Source organism: Acanthopagrus latus, chromosome 23 (genome assembly GCF_904848185.1).
Source record: "Acanthopagrus latus isolate v.2019 chromosome 23, fAcaLat1.1, whole genome shotgun sequence".
NCBI lineage: Eukaryota > Metazoa > Chordata > Actinopteri > Spariformes > Sparidae > Acanthopagrus > Acanthopagrus latus.
The window spans coordinates 21315013-21325556 of NC_051061.1; the positions used below are offsets into that span (position 1 = coordinate 21315013).

General features: G+C 44.4%; 1 protein-coding gene across 3 annotated transcripts; it reads right to left on the bottom strand.

Moving 5' to 3' along the window:
- Positions 1-81: 81 nt before the first annotated feature.
- Positions 82-9630, bottom strand: samd1a (sterile alpha motif domain containing 1a). Of its 3 annotated transcripts, none has more exons than XM_037089874.1 (7): positions 9023-9630; positions 5784-6141; positions 4591-4739; positions 4427-4487; positions 2124-2205; positions 1688-1802; positions 82-1409 (listed from the first exon to the last, which is right to left on the bottom strand). In XM_037089874.1, the coding sequence occupies exons 1-7, from the start codon at positions 9383-9385 to the stop codon at positions 1263-1265; spliced, it is 1275 nt and encodes a 424-aa protein (XP_036945769.1). In that variant the 5' UTR covers positions 9386-9630; the 3' UTR covers positions 82-1262. The 3 variants fall into 3 exon arrangements, with proteins under 3 accessions (XP_036945769.1, XP_036945768.1, XP_036945770.1); XM_037089873.1 differs by having other exon boundaries at positions 4591-4742; positions 9023-9624; XM_037089875.1 differs by having other exon boundaries at positions 4603-4742; positions 9023-9621.
- Between the last annotated feature and the right edge of the window lie 914 nt (positions 9631-10544).

The following is a 10544-nucleotide window of genomic DNA, read 5'->3' on the forward strand; positions in this document are numbered from 1 at the left end:
AGAGGGCCTGCGCTTGTCCTCACAGTAGGCGGTACACTGTAAGTTAGAACAAATGTAATAAACCATGATAAAACAAGAGACTGAACAGAGAGACAGGAGCTTTATTGTGGCTCTGGAAGAAATGTCAATGTTACAGATAAAAAGGGAGGAGATACACTGGAGATGTAGACTACATCATGGAATGTTACAATTCAAGAGGCAGACTTAGACTGAAACACTGGACAAATTATACATGGATGACAACAAAAGTATTGCATTTGATCAACATATCTGCTCTGTAAACAGGCACTGAGCAGCTGCATTAAATTAAAAACAATAAATTCGGTATTACAACAACACTTTCCCAAGTTTATTACTTTATTCTGCTTATGAATGAAAGGAAATTCCATTACGCTGCACATTTCCTGGTCACATCTATCTGAAACTGTTCCCATAAATGCAACTGTATTAAGTTGGACCACAGTCAGATCTAAACGAGATAGAAAAAGAAAAAAAAAAGCAACATATTGCCTTGCCAGCAGGTAGTAGTATATCATGTTGGTTATATCTCAGTGTTACAGAGACGCTGAAGACACAATCCAACATCAGCAGCTATTGTCGGCATGATAAGTAAGGAATCAGACTTGTGATGCAGATATGTCGATAGTCTGACTTCCCCAGCACTTCGATGACATTTAACTCATCACATGAGAAGGAAAAAGCACAACACATGTGCGTTATGTTTAACGTTGTGGCTTACAAACTGGAAAAAACAGACGGTACCATAATACGAGAGGATGCAGTGAGAAATTTTAGAGTCACAGCGAACCAACATTTTCTTCTGGACCCAAAATCTGTGACAACATTTTGCTCACGGCAGTCACGTCTCTGTGGGTACAGAAAGCCCATCGATGGTCCACTTGCTTGCAGGGCTCGGTCCCCTTCAGTGGCTGCATCATCCATCTTTTACTCTTGCAGAAAGGTCATTGCTTTTCCACTTTAAACACAGTCTGAACAAAGGGGCACAGTCCCTTGACAATGGAATTGAACGGCCACATGGGTGAAATGAAAACCATTTGAAAACCAAAGACCGTAATGAGAGGTAGGATGACTGACTTTCAGTTTCTGGTCATTCTCACAGTGAAAGTTAATTCCACCGCAGCCTTCCCCACCACTCACCCTCTACATATTCTGTATATGAAGGTGGGTCCAGATGGGAGAGGGCACTGCATGCACGTTTTGTGTCAGTGCAGCATTGTCTGTCTATCACGTGAACCAACGCGTCAGATGTCCTCGTATTCCAGGAAGTGGGTCCTCTGCAGCACCTTTACATGGCGCTCGTAGATCTTTAGTGCAGGGCCGAGTCGAATGGACAAACCGGTCAACACGTCACTGCGCTGCATCAGGAGAAGGGACTTCCCATCAATTTCCTGTTGGGGAGAGAGAAAGTTAACCTCACCCATTGGGTCCTGAAGGGATATTCTGAATGCGTGATGACTTTATTTGATGTAAATAATGTAATACAATTCCAGGACACCTGTGCTGAAAGTTAAATTAACTGCTGAAACCTTCAAATCATGTGAAAAAAAAAATCACCTTACTAAATTTTTAACTGCCTCTAAAAATGCCCTGGGTTATGGGATATCCCTGGCTTTGCTTTAGTGAACGTGTAGCGCCCTCTGTGGTTGTTTTGTGGTGGTGCACTGACCTGTGTTCGAAAAGCTACAGCTTGCTCTGGAAAGCCTGCAGCTGAGAAGTAACTGGCCACATCTGCCACGGTCCACTGCAACAAGTTCTGGCTCATCTTCTCCTTCTTCACAGAGCTGGAGGAAGATCAGATAAACAAAAATAAATACAAGGATCAAATACATGACAACAGGGTGATGTCTCTTCAGCAGGGAATGTCTCAGTTTGTTGTCGTCTTTAAATGCCTTCAGGCAACTGACTGTGTGGTTAGTAATTATTTAAAACATGAGCTTGTAGATGAGAAACTTGTAGATTAATCATTCAAGGCAATTGTTTAAAAAAATAAAAGTCAAGAGAGGCGTATTACACTCTTGTATATTGGAAGGGGACATGATTTTAAGAGTTTGGTAAAAAGCATTTCTAGGAGTGTGTAATGAATTTAATTACAGGATACTCACATTTCATCATCTTTGCCACCGTTCAGAAGACTGTCTTCAGCAGCTGTGAAGGAGGATATCTCTATCTTATTGTTTAATGTACCTGTGAACAAAATGGAAGCAAAAAAAAATTCAAACATCCAGCAAATATTACCACAGTGGAAGACAAACTGGATCGATTTAGCTGGTTTCTATTTTATTTGTCAGTTTGACAACATGTAACACTTCAGTATCTATCTTGTTCCTAAAAGTGAGAATACAAGAGTGCCAAATACTCGTCAAAATCATCTGTGCTTGTTAATTTCACTTCACGAGCCATCATGCCTCTGATTTCTTATGTGAATACCTGAAGAAAAATTTGCAGCGAACAGCTTCAGTGCATCTTCCTTTTGTGCTCAAATCATTTATAGAAACTGAACCGAGGTATTCCAAATTTAGTATTAAACATAACGTGGGCAATTAAAGGGAAGCTCAGTTCATATGAGTCACTATGGGACCAAAGAGATTGTGATTATATGGGAACCACGGTTCTAACTTCCATGTGCACAGCAAAAATTCACATTGGGTGGTGTTGAACAAACAGCAGCAGAGTTGTGATGAAATGGAAGTGATGCCTTTTCCCATGGTACTAGAATGTCACACTGAGGTCTCTACTGTCACGGTACAGTATGCTTTTCTATTAGAGTTTCTTCACGGTTCAGTACAGTGAATGAGTGTTGCTACAGCACCAACACTTTACAGTCCCAGCCCACTTTCTTGGGATTCTGGCAGGACTGTCTTCATGCATGTGACGCATGAGAATGCCCACATTTTTAGAAGGTGCTGCTCCTTCTGAACAAACCATTTCCAGGCCCAGCACACAGACAGTGTCTCTGAGGCAGTGAATGGGAACTTTACCTTTACTTTTCATCAAGCCCACATAAAAATCTTAAGGTTTTATGTTGCCTTGCTTATCGGCAAACAAGCACATACCATAAAATACAATGACAAGGCCTTTTCTGGATTATTCAAAAGAGACAGTTCACCCTTAAATCAAAAATACATGTTTCCTATTACCTGTGGTGCTATTAGCTGAAGCTGATACTGTCATGTTGTTGTTGCAGTCGCATTCTTGTAATGTCAAGTTTAGCGAGACCAGAAACATATGCATATGGGAGATGTTAAATCACCAGTTGTGTAGATATCTGCCATAAAGTTGTCTGCTTTCTCTCTAATATAATGGAACTGGAGGGCTTGTGGTGCTCAAAGCATCAAGAAAACATCTGAAAAACTAAACAGCGGTGTCTTTGTCCAGAAATCATGACCCGGTTACTCAAGATAATCCAGACCTTGTTGTGAGCAGTTTCTTCGAGGAACTATTTTCTCTCGAACAACAACAACCAGCAACCGTATCACTGCACAGAAGCAGAGTGTTCATCTGTTCAAGGATGAGAGGCTAGCTAACCGAGCTACGTTGTAACAAGCATGAACCACTTTGTCCGTGATTAGAAACACTTTCTTCTGCACATTGATACAGTGTGTCTCAGTAAAAACAAAACATGTTTCTCCACGAAACTGCTTACACCTGAAATCTGTAGATTATGGGTAGCCAGGTCATGAATTCTGGAAGGGGACATTTCTCTTTAGTTTCTTTGTATGCATGATTTTGGTGCTTTAAGCACCACAAGCCAAGTACCATCCAGTTCCATTATATTTAAAGAGAAAGCAGACATTTCTACGGCTGAAATCTCCAAAACACGCCAACTCAAACCCAAACAATCTGGATGAATATATAGTTCACAGTGTGAGAGGTAGTTTTATTTTGGGGGCAACTGTCCCTTCAAGCAAAAACATCGTCTACCAAGCAGCTCATAAGATCCATTTAAATTGCCAGTTTGGCAGCTCGGTGTGTAAGACATGGTTGTGTGGTGATTTTTCTTGCCTAGAAAACATGATGCATCAACTTCAGAACTGAATCAAACTGTCAAATGTCCACCTCCACAAGCCACTGTCATTAGTGCTGAGGGGCAGCATGTTTTGAAAGATGTCTGTTAACAGTTAAAGTGAGCACCACCTGGTTTGCAAGGCTGCAGGACAAGTTTGTGAACCATTCAAAACATCTTAAGTCGGCCTCGAGGCAGAAGTGAGTCAAAGAGGCCAAATAACAGCCAGAATGGTCTCTGTAACATACACATTCACGTTACTCCAATAACATACGTGCGCCTCTTTAGAAACCATTTCCCAAAATGACAGAGCCGTCCAGTGATCCATTTGGTTTTCGCAAAACAGATGCAGGCTAAACAGAAGCTTTAAAAAAACTCATAACAAGACAGTATGTTACTCACAGTCGTCAGATGGCAGAGAGAGTGTCTGCGGTCTTCCATCAGATACATTCTTGGTCTCTTCCTGCCGGCCAAACAAGACGGAACAAAACAAACAAAAAAATGTCACGTCTGAAGCAGACACATAAAAGAAGCAGGAGACATACAGGTGGGGTTGTTTGACATACAAGGCCAATTACCAGTCCTGCTGCATAGTCTGGTACCAGCTGATCGGACGTGAGGCCATTATCTTCCACCTTGCCTCCATCTTCTTTCTTCACGTTGTTTTTTAAAGGACCAGGGCTGGTGGTTACAGAGAGGATTGCTGGCTTTGTGACTGCTGCGAACACAGAGATTAATTTACATGACATGCTGATTTAATCCATTCTGTCACACAGAACTTTATTCTTGGTAACTTCTGGTGATAATCACATGAACGCAGATTTAAGACACTTTATATGTGTTTTTTAAAAACAAACAAATGGATGACTGCATCTCTGACTGCAGGTTGACATCACTAGGCCTTGGAAATACATTGTTTTAGAACAGCAACAAAATTAAAGGGTAACTTCACCAATTTTTACACAGCGAGTGTGTTTACAGGTCATGGGCAGTACGACTGCATAAGTTAAATAAGTAGTATGAAGCTTTTTGCGGCTTCTTTCTCCAGAGGAAGCTGCAGTCTGTAATCTGATAACCTCCAGTGATGTCACCCAGTGGCTGAATTGTATTGTGGGTAATGAAGGATCCAGGTTTTTGAAAAGGAAGAAAAATGTGTGGAATAAAAGGGCAGTATCTTTGGTTCCGCTGTAAAGATTTTGATCACTTGTTTTTTTTCTGCCCACAATGAGTCCAACAGTGTTATAGCAGTGCAATACAGACCAGTGGTCACTTTCTAAAATCTGTTGCCTACATTACCCAAAATGCAACTTAGCCACATAAGTGATTGGAAGCAATTTATCAGATTACATGTGGCTTCCTCTGAAGCTACAAAAGGCTTTAAACTACTTATATGACTTAGTCACTGTAAGAACATTTTAATGTGTACAGCTGGTGGAGTATTCTGATTATTCATCAATCAGTTTAAGTCATTTTTACTTTCCTCCTTTATTTTTTGGGTTATTTCCTAGAACAAACAACTAGTCGATTAAACAAGGAGATAATCAACAAATAACTGACCATGACAATAACCATGAGTTGCAGCCTGACATTATCTTAACTTTCATTTTTCTGTGTCTATTTTACACTAACAGCGGCCTTTCTACTGTCAACAAATATGTCACCCGTCCATCTCCTATCCCCATTTCATATCTAATACAAACTAAGCATCAAGCGTGCACATGAAACATTATTTGAGTGCTCCATTAGACTGTGTGAATACCTTTGTCTCTCTGCATTCCTGGGTGCTGGCGCTCTGCTGGGCAGACAGCAGAATGATAGGCCCAGTCATTGTGTGCGAGGGCCCTGGGGCTGGAGGGGGGCAAGGAGCTGGGCCTCTCACTAGCCTTCTGGAAAGAGACACAGTCCAGACCTGAGCCAGGGCTGCAGCCGGGGCCGGGGCGAGGCCGGGTGCCAGAAGGAGAGCAGGGGGCAGAGACGGCGGCTCGCACAGTTGCACAGGGCACGGGGGCATCTTCATAAGTGCTGCCGGGGGAGGGTCCGTCCTGCCCATCCCGGCTCTCATCAGCCCCCTCCTCATCAGCATTACTGTCTGTGTCCATAGCCATAGAGGTGTCAGCCTGCAAAACACAAGCATGGGGGCAACATATCATCCCCATCCTACTGTATTTATGATTGTAACCTATAGGGATTATTTAATTATATATTACTTAAAAAAAATAAAATAAAATAAAAAAACAAGGGTGGGTGCAGAATTAAAATAAACGTCATACATCACAAGTAAATACTAATCTTCAATAGGATCAAAAGGGAGCTCGATGGGAAACATTTCATTCGGGAGAGAAAAGCCAATATCCACAATTAAGTTGATTATTTGACAACAACTTAAAAAAGATGGTAAAAACCTGCATGATTATGAGGGACTGTAGTCATGGCTGGGTACTGATTGTAGGCTGAGCGCGTCACATGAAAACACGCTCGTACAGATGTCGCAATTTGACCGCTGTGGTAGTAAATTACTGCCTCTGAATGCCTCCGTCCCCTTTTTTTCCGCGGTGCAGCGTTCACTCCGCAGACAGACTGAGAGCCCTTCACACCTCAGACGTGTCTCCACTTGTGTATATTCTGTTATCTGGTTGCATGTAACTAGTTTTAAAATACGCACTCGTTCCTTTCGCTGGGCATTTTTTCTTTTTTTTTTTTTTTTGTCGATGGCGCCCGGAGTAAAGAAAAAAAAAAAAAAATTACCTTGTGTGCGACTGCGTGTCCAAGACCCAGCAGTCGAGCACAAGAGCGCACGAAAGCCCGCCCCACTCCTGAGAGAGGAGCCGCTTGTATGGCTTTTCACCCATCGCACTGCATTTCACATAACTTTCATCGAGACACGGTCACAAAAACACCTCGCCCCCCTCCTCCTCCCCCACCTCCTCCCCCTCCTCCTCCTCCTCCGGGGGTCTCAGCCCTGCGTGTTTTCCATCTCGGCTCACATTAAACATGCGATGTGCTCGGTGCGTCCCCGGTCCGCGCAGGCCTGCTTGATTGATAATTCTAACAGACGGGAGTACAGAAGGGGCCGATGGGAGGCGGGTTTTTTTTTCTTTTTTTTTTTTCTTTCTTTTTTTTTTTTTTTAAGGGAGGGGGGATTTCTCTCAAATTTCCTCCAAAGTGCGCATGGAGTTGCGGAGCCGCGGTAAAGACCTCGCCATTGTGTCTGAGGTCTTTAACGGAGCGCTTCCCGGCCCGAGCCGAGCCGAGCCGAGCCGCGGCAAAACACACCAGAGATTAAAAAATAATAATAAATAAATAATTGTAATCATAATAATAAAAAACGAGCTGTAACGCGACGCCGCGAACAACATCGCCTCGATCAGCAGTCTACTTTGACTTTGCACCGGGTCGGCGATGAACAGTAAAAGCGACTGAAAGAGTGAACGCGAATGAGTCCGTTATCGGACACGGTGCTGCCTAAATTTGACCCTCGTATTCAGGTAAAACCTGGACAACAAGCCCCGAGCAGCGCAGTCTCCAAGTCTTCAAACGCACTCGTCTTTTTGTTTTTTTTGCAGTGACACACGCCTTTCAGAGAACAAAGTCATTTGATCTCAGCTTAACCCAAATCGGATAGAGCATCACGGAGCTAGCGCTGGACGAACAGTTTTGCGGTCGCTTCGCGTTAGTTCGGGTCTCACAGTGTTACCGCCTCACGCACATTTGAACACTTCGCAGCGATGTGGCTCCTCTGAAAATGCTGTCTGCATGCAATTGCCAGACGCAGAGAAGTGATGCCATCGCTGTGCGGGACGAGAGAGGCCACAAGAGCCGACACCAAGCATTAGACGTGACCGGGCTCGGCTGCGTGTCCGACAATGGACCTAGGGGTTCGACTTTATGCACTGCGTCGGCAATCGTCCACCTCTCGAAAAACAGATGCAGTTTGCACACGTGAACTGATTGTAGCTTCATTGCGAGTACTTTGGGATCGATTTTAATCGTGTTGGGTGCTGTTTTACGGGACACAACACAGTGATGGGCAGATCTTAAAGTCAGACGGAAGGGGTGAAATCTCGCCGCGGGCGGACAAAATATGCGTCGGGACATGTATGTGGCTCGTGACATTTTGTGTTTGGCCTGAGATGTGTGTCCTCGTTTCTGTCAGGGGGAGAAAAAAACAACAACAATCAACAACCCAACAATGTCCCAACGTCCCCCGTCAGGCTCCTTACATCCGCGGTGTTTCAGACTTTTTTTTTTTCTTTCCCCTTCACCCACTCCCACATTTACAAGCCCGTGACAATGAATGCGTGGATTTCCAGTCCCGCCTTTCAAAATAAAACCCTCGACAGCTCGCGCGTGTACATTGACGCGTTTATTTTGAAAGGGGATACGCTCCGCTTCCGGCCAACGGTCGTCTCGTGCCTTCGCTAGCTTGGCGGAGAGCCCCCCCTCCCTCCTCCCTTCTCCTCCTCCTCCTCCCCTCCGCTCAACGCCGAGTTTGGGGCTCGAAAAGCGCTTTCTGCTGCTGATAATGGTGGCTCGGGTTGTTGCGGACGGGCAGGACGGTGCAACTTTTCCCGTCTTTCATTTCTGCGCCCACGTCAACCGTTTAAACTTCTTCGCGGTGTAGAACGAGCCTCACTCTGACTACACGCGCACCTTCTGTTTTTTTTTTCTTCTCGTCTCCACCTCGGCAGCGCTCGAGCGAGGTCCAACCGCCGCTCCCCGTCTGCGGCAGTTTTGGGTGCACTTGCAAATCACTCCCCTCACCACTCCCCGTGTAGACACACACACACACACACACACACACACACACACACACAGATAGAAAAAAGAGACGTTTTTTCTTGTAAACCACACGCTGCCCGTGCCTTGCTTTTTCTATCTCCACCTGTTAATTTGCTAACATGTGATGTGACAATGAGACGTGAGCACCTTTAAACATGTCCCCCCCCACCACCACCCCTCCAAACCCTCCCCCCTCTCCTCGCATCAATCTCAACATACCTCCAAATCCTCCTCGTCCTGGTCAACAGGACCGAAAGCGCTGTCCCCGTTGCTCAAGTCGGAATGACTGGCTTCTTCCACCGCGCTCCTTCTCGCAGCCGTCGTTAACGTTCCATCGTCTTTTTTTCTGCTTCTCCGCTGAACCTTGGCGGCGTTCCGGTAAGAAATTGAGCCCTTGTAGTTAACTTTCAGCACGGTTTGTTCCTGGATCAGTTTCTCCAGTTCTGCGCAGGTTCGGTCGGGCTCGGACCCGTGTCGTCTCCGGACCATTCGGCAAATCCTCTCCAAGTCCGGCCGGGCTTTTCGCGACCGCAGCGAGTCGATAGTGTCCAGGATCCACTCGCGGTACTTGGATTCAGACATTTTTTTCTTTTTCTGCTCGGTTGGTTCTCTTTCTTTCTTTTTTTTTTTTTTTCTTACCTTGGTGCGTCAACCTTGTACGTTACACACGGTGTTTTTCGTGAGCCGCGGTCCGAGCCCAACTGAGAAGCGGAAACCTCGCTGTACGCCTCCTGCGTTTGCGTGTGCGCTTAAGGTGGAACGACGGAGTTGCAGGGAAAAGTTTCACTCGAGAGGGCTTTTAAGGTGGTATTCGCAGTCCGGGACGGGAACGAGGGCGCGCACCCGGGCCCCCGTGTGCGCCACATGGGTGCAAAAGGTGGTGTTTTATTGCAGGAGTTAGTTAAGTGTGACACCGACAACTGTGAGGATTCAGCCTTTGATGCTGGTGAACAAGTGGTCCATCCTCTTTCAGTTAGCTCCACAAAATCAGATTAAAGACCCAAAACCATATGTAACGTTTTTGTTATTTTATTTGTGTCACTTTATGTACCTTTAAAGGTTGAGAGAGAGTTATTACATTTAAATGCCCATTGTCATTTTTAAGTGTGACTATAAACATGAGCCTTGGGTTAAAGAACCAGATGCTAGCTGGGCTCCATGTGTCCTGTCACAACATGAAACGATGAAAGAATTGACTAAGTAGACAATAAAAGAGGTATAAAATAAGAAACTCAAAAACGTATATCATATCACACATATATAATAATTAGTTTTCTGTGTCTGCAATGGTTTTATTTTCTCAGTAAGCATGTGGCAAGAAATTCACAAAATGGCTGAAGCTTGCAATTAGCAATTTTATTTATTTATTTATTTTAACATACCTATAATTTAAGCCTTCCTGAAATCAGTTATCTGTGAGACATTTGCCCTCATGTTGATTTAACCTGCATGCACATTTGTCACATCTCTGCTGGACAGATGAACTCATCTGTAGTCGCCCCCATGTGCCTAATTATTGTCCAATTATCAATTAATAAATGACTTCATCCCTTTTCATTCCTTAATCGAGTTCCATTCATTGATGGATTTATTCGTTATGAGCTCTTTTGCTTTATATTAATTGCTCTCCGACCATCTGGATGGCTCTCTAGGCCCTTCACATATTACTGAGGCAGACAGATGCAACTCTAAAAAGGATTTCACCCAGGATGGGAATATATTCTGAGAGAGGTGCTGAAAG